General features: G+C 48.0%; 11 protein-coding genes across 11 annotated transcripts; 8 read left to right on the forward strand and 3 right to left on the reverse strand.

Annotated features, from left to right (window-relative positions):
- Positions 1-514: 514 nt before the first annotated feature.
- SERLADRAFT_397321 (uncharacterized protein) lies at positions 515-682 on the reverse strand (the record flags this gene model as incomplete). The annotated part of the gene is made up of 1 exon (XM_007321566.1): positions 515-682. One exon carries the CDS (start codon positions 680-682, stop codon positions 515-517), a length of 168 nt encoding a protein of 55 aa, XP_007321628.1.
- Positions 683-766: 84 nt separating this feature from the next.
- SERLADRAFT_397322 (uncharacterized protein) lies at positions 767-2,074 on the forward strand (the record flags this gene model as incomplete). The annotated part of the gene is made up of 2 exons (XM_007321567.1): positions 767-1,597; positions 1,652-2,074. 2 exons carry the CDS (start codon positions 767-769, stop codon positions 2,072-2,074), a joined length of 1,254 nt encoding a protein of 417 aa, XP_007321629.1.
- Positions 2,075-2,350: 276 nt separating this feature from the next.
- SERLADRAFT_357594 (uncharacterized protein) lies at positions 2,351-3,225 on the forward strand (the record flags this gene model as incomplete). The annotated part of the gene is made up of 2 exons (XM_007321568.1): positions 2,351-2,536; positions 2,596-3,225. 2 exons carry the CDS (start codon positions 2,369-2,371, stop codon positions 3,163-3,165), a joined length of 738 nt encoding a protein of 245 aa, XP_007321630.1.
- A 350-nt stretch (positions 3,226-3,575) lies between these two features.
- SERLADRAFT_441078 (uncharacterized protein) lies at positions 3,576-7,575 on the reverse strand (the record flags this gene model as incomplete). Its single annotated transcript, XM_007321569.1, has 10 exons — positions 3,576-4,776; positions 4,832-5,053; positions 5,118-5,454; positions 5,506-5,527; positions 5,581-5,879; positions 5,954-6,249; positions 6,295-6,312; positions 6,364-6,752; positions 6,803-6,935; positions 6,992-7,575. 10 exons carry the CDS (start codon positions 7,573-7,575, stop codon positions 3,576-3,578), a joined length of 3,501 nt encoding a protein of 1,166 aa, XP_007321631.1.
- A 1,475-nt stretch (positions 7,576-9,050) lies between these two features.
- Positions 9,051-9,874, forward strand: SERLADRAFT_474818 (uncharacterized protein; the record flags this gene model as incomplete). The annotated part of the gene is made up of 2 exons (XM_007321570.1): positions 9,051-9,566; positions 9,618-9,874. The coding sequence occupies one exon, from the start codon at positions 9,127-9,129 to the stop codon at positions 9,556-9,558; it is 432 nt and encodes a 143-aa protein (XP_007321632.1).
- A 635-nt stretch (positions 9,875-10,509) lies between these two features.
- On the reverse strand, positions 10,510-11,030 carry SERLADRAFT_474819 (uncharacterized protein; the record flags this gene model as incomplete). The annotated part of the gene is made up of 1 exon (XM_007321571.1): positions 10,510-11,030. One exon carries the CDS (start codon positions 11,011-11,013, stop codon positions 10,708-10,710), a length of 306 nt encoding a protein of 101 aa, XP_007321633.1.
- A 1,176-nt stretch (positions 11,031-12,206) lies between these two features.
- On the forward strand, positions 12,207-13,059 carry SERLADRAFT_397330 (uncharacterized protein; the record flags this gene model as incomplete). Its single annotated transcript, XM_007321572.1, has 2 exons — positions 12,207-12,750; positions 12,803-13,059. One exon carries the CDS (start codon positions 12,291-12,293, stop codon positions 12,726-12,728), a length of 438 nt encoding a protein of 145 aa, XP_007321634.1.
- A 611-nt stretch (positions 13,060-13,670) lies between these two features.
- SERLADRAFT_441081 (uncharacterized protein) lies at positions 13,671-14,452 on the forward strand (the record flags this gene model as incomplete). Its single annotated transcript, XM_007321573.1, has 3 exons — positions 13,671-13,780; positions 13,842-13,900; positions 13,962-14,452. 3 exons carry the CDS (start codon positions 13,671-13,673, stop codon positions 14,450-14,452), a joined length of 660 nt encoding a protein of 219 aa, XP_007321635.1.
- Positions 14,453-15,317: 865 nt separating this feature from the next.
- SERLADRAFT_474823 (uncharacterized protein) lies at positions 15,318-15,724 on the forward strand (the record flags this gene model as incomplete). Its single annotated transcript, XM_007321574.1, has 1 exon — positions 15,318-15,724. One exon carries the CDS (start codon positions 15,325-15,327, stop codon positions 15,703-15,705), a length of 381 nt encoding a protein of 126 aa, XP_007321636.1.
- A 1,404-nt stretch (positions 15,725-17,128) lies between these two features.
- On the forward strand, positions 17,129-17,787 carry SERLADRAFT_417271 (uncharacterized protein; the record flags this gene model as incomplete). The annotated part of the gene is made up of 2 exons (XM_007321575.1): positions 17,129-17,592; positions 17,645-17,787. One exon carries the CDS (start codon positions 17,133-17,135, stop codon positions 17,568-17,570), a length of 438 nt encoding a protein of 145 aa, XP_007321637.1.
- Positions 17,788-18,919: 1,132 nt separating this feature from the next.
- Positions 18,920-19,345, forward strand: SERLADRAFT_441085 (uncharacterized protein; the record flags this gene model as incomplete). The annotated part of the gene is made up of 1 exon (XM_007321576.1): positions 18,920-19,345. One exon carries the CDS (start codon positions 18,920-18,922, stop codon positions 19,343-19,345), a length of 426 nt encoding a protein of 141 aa, XP_007321638.1.
- Between the last annotated feature and the right edge of the window lie 959 nt (positions 19,346-20,304).

Consider the following 20,304-nt stretch of genomic DNA (forward strand, 5'->3'; position numbering starts at 1 on the left):
TCAGACAATGGGATAGATACTGTCCCCTTTGTGTGACCAGAGGCTGAACCAGTGGGCAGAAAACAGACACATTGCTTTCAGACACCGGAACTGCATCGATGGAGTATAATGGAGGCAACCGTAGCACTTGGCCAAGCTGGCTGGGATAACAATGATAAACCCCATAATTGTTCGTATGAAGTGGACAGTTACCGTAAGGGGACCTTAGTGACATCCGATCATGATCGAAATCAACGTCAGATTTATGGAATGAGATCTATGTCACACGGACGCACTTGGCCAAGTTGCTGGACTGGCCGCCTTGGTCAGCCTCGGAGAAGGCCTGAGCTCCTACGACGCCTATACATATACTTTGCCAGGCGTCACTAAGCGAGAATGAATACCGGTCCCGTATCACATCTAAAAAAGTCAACACCCCGCCCTGAAAACACCCAAATAGTTCTTATAGGCCTCACCAGCGTTTCCTTTTCATTTAGCTCTTCTATTTTCTCCCCTCCCATTAGCTCGACGCTATTCAATGGAATTCACCATCAGGGGGTGGTCCCCTTCCGGAAACGACGACGAGGACATCTACCTCCCTGAGAACATCTATCTCGTTCCCCCCTTTGAGCCACTCAAACCGTGCGATGCCACTGACCGTCCATCCTCCACACCCTTTTATCCGCCAACGCCTCGCTGCCATCATTCACGTCTTTTAGACACACCCCCTTCTCTCTCAAGCATTCCGTCCTACTGTTCACCATCATCATTCTCACCGTCGTATCCCATGGCCCCTTCGTCGGATCGTCGTGCACAGAGAAACAGAACTCGCGATCCCGCCTGGGTTCCACGTCCCCGAAACGCCTTCATCATCTTTCGTTGCGAGTATTCGCGCGACCATCAGCAATCGAACCAGGATGTGAAACAGGATGAGGACTCTGAATCCAGATCCCCAACCGCCAAAACGCTTTCTAAACGTGCGGCTGAGGCATGGAAGCTTCTGACCGCGAGCCAGAAGACTCGGTACAAGGAGCTAGCGGATCAGGAGAGGGAGGAGCACGCACGACGGCACCCCAATTATCGCTTTCGGCCGATGAGACGCCAGAATCTCTCCAAGTCTAGGCAGAGGTGCTACGGACCCCAAAGTAATGAAAGCTCCGTCGAACGCACTGAGGATCGTTGTTCGCAAGTGGCTACGCTAGTCATGCAGGGTCAGACTGGGCCACAGCTTGAAGAAAGTATGCGCCAATGGGGATGCAGCGAGAGCGAATCTTCGGAGTGTCCACAGACTCGTTCATCTTCACAGCAGGCGAACGAGCCGGCTACGGAATCGGAAGTGGTTCAGCGTCGTCCATCTTCAGTTCCCATACGTGACAGCTTCCCAAACCAATACATAACACCAACGTTCTCGCGGGACGCTTTCCGCAGAGCAAAGTCAGCAGAAGGCAGGGTCGTCGACTCATCCTTTCAGGATTCATTGGATCACTTGTCGCAGGCGGCATACGACCAATCCATCTCAGATGCCTCTTTGACCTATCCATATCCAGCCACGACCCCCGCGGACCTGGAAGATACACCGTGTGTGTACGATGTATTTCCCTTTGTAAATTATAACACGGTAAGAATTCTTGACTCACCTCGAAATAACACACATTAATTTTTACGTCTTTAGGATATTGGTGTCCCACATTATCCCAACAGCACCTACCTCTCTCCATTAGAGGCGGTTAACTATGCGGCTACTCCAGCTCTGAGCCATAGTTCATCACAGTGTTCCACCATATCCTCATCCGCAGGTTTAAGCCCTGCGAAGCAAGAGGTGGATGAAGCAGGAAATTCTTCCAGTGCGTTACTGGCAGCGTTGGGCGATGAGACGCAGCCCGCCGTCACGACTTCCCCACACGACCTGTCTATATCTCACCTAGGGGGGCTAGCTCTCGACCTTGCTGGCTGTTACTACGACACTGAACAAGCGCAAGCTCTCCAGTCTTATTCGACGGGACTTCATGACTTTATGATACCCACATTCCCTCACTATCAGGATAGCTTGGTCGGAGATAATCCCTTCCAGATAGATTTCAACCAAATACTGTAATTGTTCGAATTGCCTGATGATTGTAAAAATATGTGTTCGATATAAGTATAATTCATAGGGGTGTACTGACTGTGTTAATACTGGTTTTCAATATAGCTCACGTTCTGCTGACTGTCGCGACGTTGAGGGAATCCTTTGAGATCAGAAGTATCAGCTAATAGTCGAGAGATTTAGTCAGTCCAGCCTGTACCATGAGGCTCAGGTCGAAACGCACGGTTGCAGTGAATGATTCGGCACGCCGGATACCGGCCGAATTGTTACATTTCGTTGTAACTTGGACTTCGCTGTCAAAGAATGGCTTCCAATCCCTCAAATGATCCTAATGGCCAGCCAAAAGCAGTCACATATCTGACCAGAATTGCGCATGGCTCAGCACCATTCATAACCACATTCCTTTTAATTCATTTATCTGCTCCAATGGTAGCGAACATTGGTGGATCAAGCCTTTCATCTCAAGTTATGGTTCGTAAAAGTCGTTGCTCTCGCGATGCAGTCAATTAATTACGTGTTTTTCTTTACAGCTTTTAGGTAGAGAGTACTACCAAACGTCATTCGGAGAGAAATATCTCGTTTTGGTGCCTCTCGGGATTCACGTCGCGTCTGGCATAGCCAAGAGAATCCTTTCGCCCCCACAGCGAAAACCACGTAGCCTGCTCAGCATATTGAGTGTCACTGCTTATGCAGCACTCTCGGTCTTTGTCCCTATCCACTTCTTTACGCATCGTATATCTCCTTCGGATCCTGCAGCACCCATTTTGGCTGTTGGTCCAGCGGAGCTGGACTACGAATACGTTAAATTCGCCCTGCATACGTGGCCCTGGAGAAGCTGGGGTCTATATGCAGGCCTTGTTGGCTGTGTTTCCCTACATGCTGCGGAAGGCATGGGTGTTATATTCAACACATGGTTCCGTGGTGGTAAGAAGAGCTGGTGTATACCCAAAACAAACACGCGTAGACTCGTTGCTGCGTGTGTAACATTGCCAGTCTTATCGGGCTTGTTTGTATTCTCTAGAGAACCTCTGATGACATTATCATCTTTCGCCGGTAGATTCGAGGCAGCTTTCACCCAGTCATGGATATATAGATTGTAATATACTGTATCGTCATGGAGAGGGTGTTTATCTACAATAAAACATATTTGTTTGATCGGTCGACGATGAAATTCTTTTGGAGGGTCGACCATACCAATAGCAAGATACTAAATGCACAAGGTATGAGACGGTAGGAAGCAAACGATACGAACTACCGAATACGACGTGAAGTGAAGGCGTATAGATACAAAGTCCTTTCACGTGACTGAATCTCGTACTGTCTATCAGATTAGTCCAATTGAAGCACAGCTATGCTAGTATATTATATTACTCAGGGCACTAGGTACAATACCAATAGTCTTCACTATCCATACGATAGCAACTTGAAAGATAAGTACTGAAAGATACCAACACAAGACAAATTCGACAAGCAATATGAAATCACGCCGCTGATATCATTTCTCAACTTCTCAAGTCAAGTCAATCACGTCTGTAGTAGAGATCGTGGCCTTTCTTCTTCTCCTTTTCCCTGTGACTGCTGGTGATGACGATGATGCGGTGGGAGCGGTGCCTGTGGATGCATGAGACGAAAGTGGTTGAGCCACTCCGGACGCCACAGCTGGTGCTGAGACAAAAGACAAAGGATCTCGATTTGGCGTATGTGCTGCAAAAGGGGCCGTTAGATTTGACATGGCCACACTGATGCTTGACGATGCTCCACTCGTGGCGAAAATGTTACCGAGTTCAAAACTTTGAGTTCCGTTGAGCGCTCTACCGATATCCACATAGCGAGAGCCCATGAGCTTCTGGATGGTTGCATTATTGCCAATGCTCGCCAAGAACGTCTTCGTGCTCGTTTGACGCTCATGCCATCTTGTCATTGCTACAACATCTTTCGACTTGGTGACCTCTAAACCATGCGGACTCCCAGTACGGACGGTTTCGTATATTACTAAATCTCTGGCTGAGTTGAGGTACCTTCCTAGGTGTGTCCGTCGAGCTTGTCCAAGCCAAAATGTTTGTGATTGGGTTGAAGACATGACAAAGCTATCCAGTAGATTGCAGTCCTGACATCCACAACCAATCCTTCTAAGCTTCGGGGCCTTCGATATCTTTGGTTGTGCACCAAGGACATGGAATAAGTATGTCGCCACGATGAGCCGGAAAAACTCGTTGAATGTTGGCGAACAGATGTCGATGCCTGAGGTTCTGAGAAGGTTTCGCACCGCAGGGACCAGGGGCTCGAGTATGGTCTTGCATTTCGCGTCTATGGAGTCTTTGGGTTCGTTGATCACCAACACAAGTAGCCGTACGCAGGCACCGGCATGGCCTATGGAAATACATAGGTCTATTAAGTTGACAATACGAGCCACCTTGCCGCGATTCGAGGAGTAAATATCGGATCTATCAAGAGAATAATATGGGTAAGGCGGTTGAGCAACGACAGCGTCCCATTGTAGCATGACTATGTCAATGCACTGGGAAAATGCTTTCATGAAGATATCTCTATTTGTTTTTGGTGTATCTGCTTGTGAGGAGATTTGGCCGTGGGCAACCGGTGGAGGTTCCGGAGCGCCTATACAAAGTACATTTGCCTTGCTATGCAGAGATCGTATAAGCAACATCCAGAAGCCAAATGTCGATGTGAATTTTGCAAGCTGCGGCAGAATTCTAAGGGAGAACTTCAACATTTCAAAGAGTGCTCGGAGGTAACGTCTTTACTCACACTTCAGCGAATAACTTAATCCCTCTCTGAAGAACGGCTGCCATGAGGATGGGAACGTCAGATACCGCAGGTAATTTCAGACTATGAAGAGCGTGCAACATCTGTTCATTGCACCAAATATCGACCACTTGTCGTTCTGGGTCAGACGGTCCAGGACGTAGAGATTCTATGAATTCAGTTCTGTTCTTCAGAGTTGAGCATTCTGCAGCAATCTGGGTCATGCTTGAAATGAGTTTATGATACGTCAGTCCTGCAAGTTACGATTAGTAAGTGGCATGACCCTCACATCACTTTGACATTCTCAAACCCAAATTTCTTCAACCCTGCAACCAACTTTTCATTGTCTATGACCCCAGCCTTTTTATCCCCTCCACATTTAGCCAGGATCGACTTCCACAATGCAATATCTCCCCAACGTGTAGCGATATCTACCGTGAACCGGGCGAGGCCATTGTTATGGGGTGTGATACGATCCATAAGATAATCGACTAGCTTTCGGTGTGAAGCCGCGGGTTCATGGACACCTGCGAGCTTCTGAAGAGCATAAGGATATCCTCGCGCTTTGAGGATTATAGACTCCTCATCTTCTCTGCGAAAAAGCAGCAAAACCGTGCGGCGATACCCTGCAAGCAAAAAATAAGCAACAAATCGTTTAGAGCACTATACGCACCAACAATGCTCGACGGTCCCTCCATACTACAGCTCGTAAAGTCAGCGACACAGCGCATATTGCAAAATGAGCTTCTCACATTCCCCATATATCCTTCGTATTCCTTATCGTCCGGCTCCACATCCTCAAAAGGGTCACATGGGATCAGGTCTTCCATTTCAATCGACAAATCACCGCTGCGGAGATAGCGTTGACCATATAGATCGACCACATTGCTTAATGATAAACTCGACTCCGTTTCCTCGAGCATGGAGGGAGTACCGCCATCAGATTCAGAATCCCCATAATAATCGTAAGCACAGCGCCTTCTTTTCATCCATCCATGATTTCCATAGCCACAATCATCAGCCACACCAGTGACGTTGTATTTAAATTGTGCTCACTATATTGATGAGCGAGAAGATAAGCAACCAAGAGCCTTTTCCCGACATAAGCGTTTTTCCGCCATTTACGGAATATTCGACGGATTTTCCAAGTAGCGCTCTCCATATCTGGAATAGAGGGAGCTAACCCCGTAGAGGTGTGTATCAAGTTGTATGACAATGCTAGACGGTATCCCGACGCTACTGGCTTGACCTCATGCATGACATCTGTATACCATGCAAGCAGGGAAGTGGTGAATGCAGAGCTAGACGCCAAGTCGAAGATTTGTTTTGAGGCCCCGTGCGAGACATGAACCTGCCCTCCACTGTATAAAGAAGGTAGGACAATGATTATAGTAGCAAACATGCCGTTGGCTTTCTCGGTGCTGGAACACTTTAGTTTAACATCGCCAACCAGAAAGCAAACTCACTCTCGGTGAGGCAAAAAACTAAAATAAATAATCAATGCGAGACGTTGTAATCATATCGTTGGTACTTACTGTGATCCAGTTTCATACAGTAACATCTTATACAGTTCACATCTTGGAATAGCCGTGTACGGTGCGACACCCAAGGTCGTCCACACCTGCCCCACCACGATACTGTCCACATATTGCTGCCAAGCCGGATTTAAGAACTTGACTCGCCCTGGTTCGATCTCCCAAGTATCTCTCACTTGTTTGTCCACTATCGTTCGCTCACCGTGACCAAAGGGTGCCTGTGCAGATGCACGTTTGATAGATTGTGCATCACGTTCGCTTAGTGGTAGTCCTATGAGTCCAAGACCATCGACACAAAGGCCTGGATTAGGAGCGTGTGGTAGAGGGCTCGAAAAGGCGTATTGCCCTTTGAATTTGAAGTCACCGCCAAACGCTTCTTCAAGGTCATCCTACACATACGATAAATGATGCATGCCAAATTTCTTGCCATATACTTTACCTGTACATTTTCGCCACCTGAAATATCAGACAGCATATCACTGTCGTGATCGCCGTCGTGATTGCCATCGTCACCATTTTCAACATCGACATCTACCTTCATAATCACATCCTCTGTACACAGGATGGATTGGCTGTTGTTGCCGTTTGAACTCGAAGATTTCAATATGACAAAGCAAACGACACTGACCCATTTAGAGACCCATTTGCATTACTGATCCCAGTTTCGTTCCGCGACTCCTCCAAGGGTGGACCGTAAACCACAATAGATTTGCCACCAACCTGACTGTGCATATCCGGAGGTCTTTGGGGCAAACTACGAGATACGATTGTTTTGTCAGGGCCTGTCGACCCTATGCTGTGTCCATCGCGTACTTCCATTGACCCATTTTCTGAGGGTCGAGAGGACGCTCCCTCTCCCAACGACTCACTATGAGCTGGCAGTTTGGTCACATTTTCAGAACGTGGTGTCGAATATTCCAGGCCAACTGGACAACTGTCCCCAGAAAGCGCCGTCGCTGAAGACGCAATCGGTGATTTGATAGAGTAGGTTAGTACCGCATTTGAAGTTTCCACCTTAATGCAAGTATTAGGCAACTTCTCCGAGTGCGTTTGCGCTGTTGGTAATACTTTTCCGCAATCGTCATCTGACGTTGGCTGCAATAATAAAAGTTGCGCTTCAGCTGCTTCGCGTTTAACACGGCTGTTGATGTCTGCGACCGCGACGGTCGTAGGCTGAGACTGTCCCTGGACCAAGCTATTTCTGTCTGACATGAGAATGTTACTGTCAGTTTTAGCAATGTGATTAGACATTCCCCAGTCTATTCGACTTCCCAGAATTAACTAAATTTTATGTGCGACACTTTAGCAAATGGGTACAACGCGTTCGAACGCAAAGGACCTTGAGCGGAGGTCGAGGTCGCGGTGGTGAGACACGTCGCACTCGCTGCTGTTGAAAGCATCAGCGTCGGAGTTTGCTGGCAGAATTTGACGCGTCTGTGGCGCAGCCACTTGGGGCCAACTGAAAACTGCGATCAGGTCTCTAGTAACTTACTTAGATTCTCTATCTCTCGTCCAGGCCATCTCGAATCCGGTACCCTAACGCTGTCTTATGGGCACGATTATCACTTACAGTGGTCATCATATTCGTATGTTTTCTTGTCGTCCCCCATAAATGACTCCAGGAACAACCAAGAATTTTGCGGCCTCGAAGAGCCGTCTCACCTCAAATAATCGTACCTCCATCATCCCTGTGGAGGTGGCACTAAATCATTCTAATTCTAATCTCCATTGCGTCTCTTAAAATATAACTCTGGAACGATCTTTGCAAGCAGCCTGAGGCTAAGGTCTTTTGCAGCCACCAGCGGACGGAACTCTTACTAGCGCCTCCATCAGAGCGCCGTAGTACTCGGACACAATTCTAGTAGCCCTATGGTTTCGAGGGTGTGCTTCTACTACTCCTAAGCCCAAGGACGAGACGTATGACTCGACCGAGTTTCATCTACCTCCCTTGCTTCTTCACTCTACCCCAGATGTCCGCACTGAACCCTGCGGCCTATGTCAGCTGCAAAACTGCACTGCTTCTATGGCCTTTTCTTTGATTTCAAATGACTTGGCCATCCCCTCCAGATCCCGGTCACGCGCAGTCGGCATTTCAGACATCCCTCTGCGCCCCTATCGAATCTGTGCTTATGACTCAACAATGTGGTACCTAACCATATGCTAGTTATTTGACTCGCACAGCACTTTCATCCAAAGACACTCGTTCTTCGCAGTAGTGCTCCTACTATTATGAGAAACCTCGCAAGGTTACTCACATATACACCTTGCCGTCCGAGTTTTATAATGATGATTTCCTCACATTTATATCCTATTGACGCAAATGATTCCCAGTTTTGCTATTAGTGATCCTCGCAGCACGGTACGCCCATCTTTATATTGAGTTCACGTAAACGCGGGGAATACAGCTCACTTTGCTTAGACCCATCATGGGCGTCTCATCCTTCTCTATTCAGGTACCTAAAACGCGGATTTGTCCCACCATATTCACTCACGGACAACCTGTCATTCAGCGTTAACTCATACCAAATTCCAATATCCTCGAACGCCGAAACGCAGTACTCCATTCCTTCCGTCACTGCCTCTTCGCAAAGTCAGGCTAGGGGAGCCCTGCTTGAGAAATGCCGAATTCGAACTGGGTCCAACCTCGTATCTGTACGCCCTCTCAGAAAGCTATAAAACCCCTCTGCAACATACCATTCTACATCCGCACAACTACTCTACCTTCTCTCATTCAGAACATCCAACGACCTCGTCACCTTCACAATGAAGTTCACCTCTGCCATCGCTCTGCTCGCTGCCTTTGCCTCCCCCGCTCTGGCGACGTTAGTCAACGTCACTTACGACCAGACCTACGACAACCCGTCGACCTCCCTCGCTAGTACCGCTTGCTCCAACGGTGTCAACGGCCTCGAGACCAAAGGGTACACCACCCTTGGCTCTCTCCCCTCCTTCCCCTACATCGGCGGCATTCCAGGGCTCACCTGGAACTCGACTCTTTGCGGCACTTGCTGGAAGTTGGCATACGACCCCGCGAACGGTACTGCTGCCAGCATCAACATCTTGGCTGTTGACGCAGCTTTCACCTATAACATTGCGTTGGAGGCTATGAACAATCTGACCAGCGGACAAGCCGTTGCGTTGGGCAAGGTTCAGGCGACTGCAACTCAGGTTGATGCCTCCGTGTGTGGATTGTGATGAGAAAGGTGTGTCGAGTTTATATGGAAATAGAGTGTTTGCTGAGTTTTTTTCTCAAGATACATCCGTGGTTGATCTTTAGGTGTTTGGCTGGCAACAGTCTAAGGGTGGCATTTTACCTTGCACATCTCTCGTGTATTCGTTTGTGGTTGTGGATAGGTTCACGGACAGTTCCTTCTCAGAGCTACCAATTTGTAGATGAAGGTGTAATATCTTTTCTTTCGCCTTGTACACTTAGCTGTTTCGCTTTCTGTTTTTGACTTTATTTCAATTGTTGGGTTTTAATGTGATTCAATCCTTTCTAGTGAAAGCCGCGAGCTCCAAACTTGCAAAAGTAGGAAAACAGATTTGAAGAGTAAGGATCTTGAGATGTTTCAAAGAAACTAACAATTGCGGCTCTAGTTTATTATACAATATCCCCCAGTCTAGAACAGAGGTGTACACCACACATCAATGAATAGACATGTACTTCCTGTACTCCAGGATGACAACTCCCGAATGTACGTGCTCGTAGTAAACAGAGCCAGAGATGTATTCTGCATCGAACATTTCTTGATCTTGTGAAACCCAAGCGTCGGTCGGGTGTGTAATCTCATGAAACTCTTCCAAGCTGACAGCTCCTAGTCGCATTCCAGCCATGGCATAGTACCAGAGAAGCCGTATAACCCAGTGCCTCTTCGCTGCCATGGAGCTATCCGGAAGATGACAAAACATCAACTAGAACTTGAATGCTCTTGCAAATGAGCGCTGCAGCGGGCTTTGATTCCTATAACACAAGAGTCCTTAATTATGATGAACATCCATAATCGTGGACGCTTGCATAGGGACATACCTGTCCGCATGCGTGTTGAAACAATCGGGCGAGATGGTTCGTTGAGAGCTGCTTTGTGACGATGCTGCAGACGGTGAAATAGACAAGGCGCTTCTCGTCGCAAGCTATCGTACATCTTTAAAAGTTTCTTTCCGCCAAATTTATCACAGCACGCGAACTCTATCTCGTTACTGAACCATTTCAGTCCATCCAATGCGTAGAGACCTCGTTATCTACTATACCTGAAAAGGCGAGAAGCATTTATAGTTGATCACCCCGCAAATATAACACTACAACATCATACTCCTTCTCATGACTCCACCCCAATATGGCTTTGTTTAGACGTTAGCTATGTCAACGAGATGAAGTACAGTTGCGGATGAGCCGACAGAATATCGAGGACGTTGACTAGGGACTTGTTCTCGATTGATCCAGTAATATGTGTTCGTTCTCAAATTGTGGAGACTGGATGGCGCACTAAAGGTAAGCCAACGGCGAGTGTAAACTTGGAACTTAAAACTTGGAACGGGAACACGATACCTGTACCATTCTAGCATTCTAACGTCCGATGTGCTGAATATCAAGAACAAGACGTACCGTGAATGAAAATTGGGCTGCATGTGCAAAACGCAAGTACAGCTCATCCGGCGTACGGGAAACTCATACAGTTACAGTCATGCCAAGAAAAACCCTCCATGTGCTTGGTTGATTCCAAGTTATGCATAAAGTCGGATGATATCGGTGTGATTCTTCCGCGGTGCACAAACATAGCTCGCGTTAGTGTGTTGTACGTCAGTAAGTCGTCGCCGAGCCAAGGGCGCGAAGGGCGATGTCAACGGAGGTGGGAGGCAATGCCTGGAAGGCCATATCAACCCGCCTGCTCCTCCCTAAGGAGATGCCTACGTTCAATTTCCGCAAGCACAATCCACTGCATGGCAAACCCTACGGTTAATTACCGTTATGTTCGTGGCCTCCAGTATTACGGGAAATCGTGGCTCTGCTTATCGTCGTCAAAGTTTAAGACCATCTAGAGTGCTCGAGGGTAATGTATGATTAGTTCGATGAAGTTCTATCATGATTTCGTGACTCATATCAAAGAGACGATATGGCATGGTCATCGGTGGCCGGTGTGGATGATTGATATGCAGAAGATCTGTCATGATATCTGCGTCAACCCACGATACCAGTGATTCGGGATATCGCCTTGAAGCCTGAAGCTAGGAGGATCGCCAGAATGCGGTATGGCAAGGATGGGGTCTCTGATAACATGGTTGTCGACAGACATAAGATTTTGGGGCAGTGACTGCACAGGAAGAACATTAGAAAAGACCTAATCGAGCGAATGTCGTAAAGTATGTCTTTCGTGGGTTTTTGTTGAATGTGCGAACTTTATCTCTACCAAAGTGTTCATATCAGGTCTCACAAAGATGCACCATCCACGCGCCACCACCTTCTTCCTCTGAACTCGTGCCCAATTTACATTCTTCTTCTTTGACCTCAAACAGAAATTCTACGACATGCGATGGGCGGTTATCAGTCCCCAGATCTCGTTAGCTCTTTTTGAATGTCGTAGCCGAGGCGTCTGGCACGGCAAGATGAACCCGTAGGTGGTCCGCTGATCATTGCCTTGACTGACATCGACGCGGCGAAGAGACGTACTTACCACGGTTACTGTGACCGGTGTGCGAGGGAACGGCAGTACAGGAAATCTCGAACCACATGGCAGGAAAGCCTAGGAGATGCAGATTGAGAAGACTCGGGTTTGGTGGGTGGGTATCCTTCTCCGTCTCAGTCCGGATGTCTATAAAACCTGACCTCTCCCCTTTCTAGCATCTGCATCCGTTCCATCTTCTTTTGTATCTCAACGTCTCTTACGCCTTTCCAATCAAAACCTCCCGTGTTCTACCCAACCACATTCATCATGATGTTCACGTCTGTTATCGCCACCCTCGTCGCATTTGCCATCCCCGCACTTGCTCAGACCACAGTCAGCGTCTCGTACGACACTTCCTACGACAATGGTGCTGCATCTCTCAGCACTGTAGCATGCTCTGACGGTGTCTACGGCCTCGAAACCGAAGGCTACACCACCTTCTCATCGCTCCCTGACTTCCCCTACATTGGTGGTGCACCTGCTATCACAGGCTGGGACTCCCCGTCTTGTGGTACTTGCTGGGAGTTAAACTACTCGGCTGGCAGCATCAATGAGACTATCTACGTGACTGCAATGGACGTCGGACAGGATGGGTTCAATCTTTCTTTGGAGGCGATGAACGCTTTGACCAACAATCTCGCGCAACAATTGGGTAGAATCAGTGCTACCGCAACTCTAGTCTCCAACTCCAGCTGTGGCTTCTAATCGGAGATGTGAAATAACGCGAGTAAGTTCGATCATTCGCCGAGGTTTTGCAGTTTCTGACATCTGATTCGCAGTCCATGAGCTTTCATGGTAATGAGATTGCAAAAAATGATGGACGTTTTATTCATGGACACTCTACGCATTGATGGACTATTTTGCAACGCAATGATTTCTTTTTGTTGGTTCTTGGACTCTTCTTTTGTGGTGACATGTTTTCTGTACAGTACCGTAATTTCATTCATGGGACGCTCGTAGTTGATTTTAGTGCACGCTTCTTTTTGGTATCGGTCGTAGAACTATGATTTGTTCGCAATACACGATGGCTCATGATCTATAGTGGCGCTTCTTGGTGTCTGTCTGCTAAAACGCTAGTGTTGCGTCCATTCCATGATGCGTGATCAGTCTGAGAACATGTCGCAGATCTTCTGTAGACGCTAGTCTCGGACGATATATTCGACGACGAGGTAGCGTTCTTCAAGGCACAAGACCATCCTAACTTGAACTGTAATTTAGAGAAACGGCATATTTAAGCCGCCTGATCCGTCTGTCTGAATCGACTTCAGGTTTGTGACCAAATCATCCGTCATTCCTCTTTTGTGAGACTTTGGGAGCTGCAAGGAATGAGAATAAAATTGGAGAGTCTTGGATGTCGCCCGTATACTCGCCAGTATTCAGTGATCGAATGAACGTTTAGACTCAGCGAGCCAGGATCGAAACCTTCATCTGGGGTTAGGTTTTATATTCTAATACAGTTCATCCGTATCTTCTCTCCTTCCCCTACAATTCACACTTTGTCCATTTCCACGTTAACTTGAACACGAGGGCCATACTTATCATTTCTCATTTCAAATGAAACACGCTCGTTCCTATCATAGCATCAATACCCACTGACAGAAAAGCCAGCACAGGTGCCCGGAAAGCCGGGTGATTTTGCCCTTTTGCATGCCACGCTCGAACCGCCTGACCTCGCGGGACGAGGTGCGCTATGTCCAAACGGAAGAATTTGGACGACATGAGTTAGGCTTGGTCAGGATCTTGACTCGAGAGCGTCTGTCATGTCACGGTGGCCCCTTTCCGAGTGCGAGAAAATAACTCTGCACACGCCCGCTCTAGCTCGAATGGCTTCTTCTGCCCTGTTCTCGAAACCCCCGCGGGGTCAGAATCCCTGCAAGGTACACTCGACGATCTATAAAAGAGCTACGAATGGCTCACTATGATTCTTCAGATCCTTAGCTGCTTTCACCATCTCCACACCGAATCACTTTCCAATAAGGACTCTTACCTCGATCATGAAGTTCACATCCGTACTCACCTCCCTTGCCCTCCTCGCCCTCCCTTCTCTCTCCTCCGCTTACTACCTTACCTACGACGAGACCTACGACAACGCCGCGCTCTCCCTCGACTACGTCGCCTGCTCTGATGGGGTCAACGGCCTCATCAGCAAGGGCTACACAACCCTCGGAAGCCTCCCCACCTTCCCCAACGTCGGCGGCGTCTTCGCCGTCACAGGCTGGGACTCTACAGCTTGTGGGTCATGCTGGGACGTGACGTACACCTCGCCGACTGGGACCACGAATCTGTTGGTCACCGCTGTGGATACTGGCGCAGATGGCTTCAATTTGTCGCTGGAGGCTATGAATACGCTGACGAATGGAGAGGCTGTTTTCTTGGGGAATGTGACGGTGACGGCGACGGAGGTGGCGCCGTCGCAGTGTGGATTGTAGGGACGATTGGGAAGGGTAGGATGATGGTTGATGGAACTTGAATGGTGGCGCTGTGGACAAGAATCAGATGTGGAGGAACCGGGTTTTCTGACAATCTTTGGGGGTCTTTGTGATGTTTTTCTTCGGACTTTTTCTGGTCACAAGGGGTCAAATTGTAAAGCATGTTAGTGTAAAGGGTGAGATATGGACTGTACTTGGGACTTTTTGTACTACACACGGACTGACAAGTTGTAGCTTCGTATACTCTTCGTATTCACTTGCCATCATGATATCTCACCTCATTTTCAATGTCCGCGTTCGTAAGTTTTCGATCATTGAAACTGCAACCAACCCAATCCACTTTATAGCCTTCTTATATTCCTCGAAGTTCGAAGCCTCATAACTCCTCAGGCTTACGCTCTTTCGACACTCGCAAGGGGAAAAAAACTCCCATCAAGCACGATGTACCACTAGTCATTGGCATACGGTGGAACAACTGACGACGTGCGTGAATGAGAAGTGCATAATGCGATCCAACGACTGCACAACAAGAGTGTGGCCTGATATGCTCTTCGAGAACGTGATGCCAGTGGGTCTTTCAGTGATACGTGCCATAGATGCTGCCCGGAAAACATTGAGAGTAAGGTTTGCATTGCCGACCCCGTAAGAAAGTCCTCGTGGGGTCCAAAATCACGAAGATCGCGCGGTTGTAATGGTTTTGTACTGATTTCCTCGTAACAGCGAAGGACGGCGCGTGGATCAGCAAAGAGATACGATCCTTTGAAGTCACCTGCAGTGATATGTTATATGATGGAAAGAGATGGGATTTGGACTTGGATACAAACAGCCTCCTAAATAAACAACGAGCTTTCCTTCGGCAATAAGCGCCCAATATGCGATTTCTTCTGAGGTCTGAGGACTTGCGATACTCGGTCATCGGTATGACTGGGACACTTCCCATACAAGAGCCAGACGCGATATATGACGCGCTGAAGGCGCCAGTATTCGACGAACGAGAGCTTACTGGTCCGCGATGTTCGATCCTTGTGCCTGTTATGCATGCCACACAAGACACGGTCAATCCAAATCTTACAAAGAGGCACGCCCAAACTGTACCTCCAACTGAGCAGATCTTCCAAAGCCTTCACAACTTGCGCATTAGCACTGAGCAAGCGCTGCTCTTCGCGAGTGATGTCCTTGTCCATAACGTCGTTCTCAGTCGGGAGCTCTTCTACCTTGCGTTGTTTGAGGTTGGAAGCCTGGCATCTAGCTAGTCTGAGAGCTTGCTGCAAGGCGGGTCCAACCTCCATGTAAGGGCCGGTAGAGTGAGACGGGGCTTGATGGACGTTATCATCTGAGCGGTTCATCTTGCTGGTAGAGTTGAAAGGCACCTGGCAAATTGCACGAGGCTTGGACAAAGTTGGACCCACAGGCAGCAAAACAGCCACTCAATTCAACGAAGCCTCCGAGTCGGCGACTCCTATGTAACACTCGATAAAGTACCGTCGAAGCCTTGTGGATGCATGGGGAACAAAAATGCAAGACCAACGTTAGCCATGTTCTGTGGGTGACAAGGCATAATACGCATAATACATCGACAGATAATAGACATGACATGCCAGTGTCACGGTATGGCTCAACGCGACGTATCAGAAGGTAGCTCTCCTTCATCCGAATCACCCTCTCTGTCCGACAAGGGCCCAAGTGAACGCATGGCGAACAAAGGCGTGTCTGGAGGCGTACGATCGTATGGTCCACCCTCAAAATCGGGATCAAGGGATCCACGCTCGGCCTGGCTTTCGTCAGCCAAACTCCAAAGCAAGTGACGAAGGAGGAACAAAAGCGACTCTTCGAGATCATCGAGTCTCTGTTGTCAGATGGTGAGACGGTTGCTAGTGGTCATTTTCTGGAGCACTTGAGCATTCTCTCGGTCAGTCTTTATATTCACTCTCTCATGTTATATTCTTTCTCATGTATTTCATTCTCAGAACACCAGGTTTTCATGAGTGAAACGCTACATTTTCATTTTATTTCAGAAATAACCGTGCTCCCTACACAGGTACAGTCATTTCCGTCTACCTTAAAATTAAAAGACCACCTTCAACCCGCATCAATACAGGTCGTCATTTTGCCTCGAAACCAACCTCGAACGAAGCTATTATCATGTAGCTGTGACCAGATAAGGTCATGATTCATGTTAAAGGGATGATATATGGCACGGTCATCATATCGTGGCCGGTGTGGACGATTGATATGCAGAAGGACTATCATAATATCCGCGTCAATTTACGATACCAGTGACTCGGGATATCGCCTTGAGGCCTAAAAAAAAGTCGCCAGGATTCGGGACGGCATCGTAGGTTTTCAAGTTTGCCTTGGTTTTTGTTCAATGATTGTGCGAACATTAATACTCTCTCTGCCAAAGTGTTCATATCAGGACTCATTAATTTCGGAAAGACGCACCGTCCACGCAGAATCACTGAGAAGACCCAGTACACGGCCGCCACTCGCAAGATCGCAGTTTCATTTCGACGTTTAGAAATGGTGTAGACGGAGAACTAAGCAAGCCTATTCGGATACCTATAAAACCTGACCTCTCCCCTTCCTAGTTTCCTAACATCCGTATCTTCTTTTGCACCTCAACGTCTCTTACGCCTTTCTAAGCAAAACCTCCCGTGTTCTACCCAACCACACCTTCATCATGATGTTCATGTCTGTTATCGCTACCCTCGTCGCCTTTGTCATCCCCGCACTCACTCAGGACACAGTCAGCGTCTCGTACGACACTGTCTACGATAATGGATTTACATCTCTCAGCACTGTAGCATGCTCTGGCGGCGTCTACGGCCTCGACACCAAAGGCTACACCACCTTCTCATCGCTCCCCGACTTCCCCTACATTGGTGGTGCGCCTAATATCACAGGCGGGGACTCCCCGTCTTGTGGTACTTGCTGGGAGTTAAACTACTCGGCTGGCAGCATCAATGAGACTATCTACGTGACCGCAGTGGACGCCGGACAGGATGGGTTCAATCTTTCATTGGAGGCGATGAACGCTTTGACCAACAATCTCGCGCAACAATTGGGCAGGATTAGTGCTACCGCGACTCAAGTCTCCAATTCCAGCTGTGGCTTCTAATTGGAGATGTGAAATGACGCGAGTAAGTTTGATCCCTCACTGAGATTTTGCAGTTTCTGACATTTGATTCGCAGGCCACGAACGTTCACGGTAATGAGCTTGGAAAAAATGTTGGACGTTCATTCATGGGACGTTCGTAGTTGATTTTTTGTGCACGCTTCTTTTGGGTATGGGTCGTAGGACCTTGATTTGTTCGCAATACATGCTGGTTCATGATCTATGGTGGCGCTTCTTGGCGTCTGTTTGGTGGCTAAAGCGCTAGTGTTGCGTCAATTCCACGAGGCATCTGAGAACACGTCGCAGAGTTTCTATAGACGCGAGTCTCGGTCAATATATTCAACGACGAGGTAGCGTCCTTCAAGGCACACTGGTAAGACCATCCTAACTTGAACCATAGTTCAAGGAAGCGCCATATTCATGCAGCCTGACCTGTCTCTTTCAATCCACTTCAGGTTTGTGACCAAATTTTCCGTCGTTCCTCTGTTTTGAGATCATGAGAACTGCAAGGATAAGTGGAGTGGAAGAGAGTCTTACATGTCGCCCATGTCGATGTGATCGAATGAATGTTTAGACTCAGCGAGCCTTGACATGCTTGACATCTGGGGTTAGGTTCTATCTTTTATGTTCGTGACCAACATATTCAAGTGAGTTTTCGGTCATTGACTGAGACTGCGACCAACCCAATCCACTTTAAAGCATCCTCATATTCCCTAAAATCCATAGCCCTACAACTCTTCAGGCTTACACTCCTTCGAACCGCAAGGAACAAAAACTCCCATCAAGCACGATGTCATCCTATGTGTTGTGCATCTGCGGTCGTTAGCTTGCGGTGAAGCAACGGCATGCGTGTGACGAACGAGAAGTGCAATGCGATGCAACGACTGCACACAAGAGTGTGACTTGACATGGTCTTCGAGAACGTGATGCCAGTAGGTCGTTCAGTGATACGTGCCATAAATGCTGTCAAGGCGGCGGAATCCACACCACTGTTCAACGCTCAACGTTCACCCTCTTTGGTTGCATGTCACGATCCCAGGTCGCCCCCGAGAATTGCATGGGTCTTTGAGAGATCCGTACGATCCGTACTGGTGCTCGTTCGACGATAGCTTGTCGAATGACTTGGATCCATGGACATGATGCTTGCTTTAGCTCATCCTTGGCTGCACTATAGTATCTGAATTCGAAGAACAGAACAAGGCAGACAGGACGCTGTGATCGCACCCACGATCTATTGGTTCTGCGCGATGTTTTCGACAACCTTAGTCGTACGACGGGCTATATAATAACTGACACTGTTTTCCAGTAGTCTCCCCAAATCTCACTCATCTACATCCCCCACCGCCTCCACTATGAAATATCTTTCCTTCCTAGCCACCCTCATCATCTTCACGACTCCTGCCCTCTCCCAATACAATGCCTATTTCAACCCGCTTAATACTGCTCCATACGATGATCCCGTCTTCCCCACTTCCACCGTCCGGTGCTCCCAGTACCTCGCAAATAAAGGCTACCGCACCTTCGCCGACATCCCCACCTTCCCCAACATTGGCGGCTTTGTCAACATGACCGATGCGACGTGTGGGACGTGTTGGAAGATGACTAGGGTGGGAGGGAACGAGACGTTGGTGGTGGCGATGATTGATGGCATTGGTGAAGGTAGCCCTAATACTGTCACTTTTGATCTATCGCATAGTACGATGGTGTCATTGGGAAGCTATGCTATTGATTTGGCCGTTAATGCGAAGCAGGTTAAACCCTCCTTCTGTGGTCTTTGACGGCTCGCCAGTAGGGTGAGCATCTCTTCGTAATTTCGCTGAAACGATGCGCTTACTAAACTTGTTCATGATCCTCGTGTACTCAGGAATGACAGGACCATCAAGAGTGTAACAAGAGCTTTTTGCAACCTTTTTCTTGACCTTTTTTGTACGATTTTCTAAATCTCACAAAGTGCTCATACCGCAACCGCCTGCTGAACAAGAAGTCAGACGTGAAGGATGTGTGGAATATGATATGGTGACTTTTTTGTGATGTTCTTTTCTTCCCATCGCTATTCGAACATCTTGTCTGAGCTCAACAAGGAACTTCAGTACTTCAGTCCTGGTATAGGGGTTCAACATGTTTATCCCAACTACGCAACCCGCAGCTGTCACAATGATTCACAGTATGACTGTCTGATCCTGATTCCGGTGAACAAAAACGACAAGATGTGGGTACTCGTCGACAATGTCAACATGAACCTTCGATGCGCTAGGATTCCTTGCTCGACTTGCTAGAGTCTTCCGATCCTGTCACTTTTTTCGCCTCGGCAGTCTGATCAGTGGGTGTATATAACCTAACCTGCGTGTTCAGGTCTTTGTCTGCGTTTAGTGTGACCATCGCCATGTAGTAATTTGCAATCGTTCTCGGAATTTGTGCTCAGTCTTTCGATGATTCTTTGATTTGAATCTTATCTGTATCTTATCTGCAATGATTACATTCGCTTGGATGTATCTAGTCGTCGTCGTCCTGATCATCATCTGAGACTGGCTCCCAAAAAGCATATGCGTCAAATTGAACTTTCCCTTCAACTTGGCTTTTACACGCGTTTAATTACATGAAGGTTTTCTAGAAGAGCCTCGAGTCACGCAGACCGATCGAGGCAGTGATTGATGCCAGTGCAGTTGGAGCGTACAAACTTGGACTTGGGCGCGAAACCAGTCATGATTCGGCAGCGCCGTCTCTGCAGCCATATTGA

The sequence above is a fragment of the Serpula lacrymans genome, assembly GCF_000218685.1.
Source record: "Serpula lacrymans var. lacrymans S7.9 unplaced genomic scaffold SERLAscaffold_11, whole genome shotgun sequence".
Classification (NCBI taxonomy): domain Eukaryota; kingdom Fungi; phylum Basidiomycota; class Agaricomycetes; order Boletales; family Serpulaceae; genus Serpula; species Serpula lacrymans.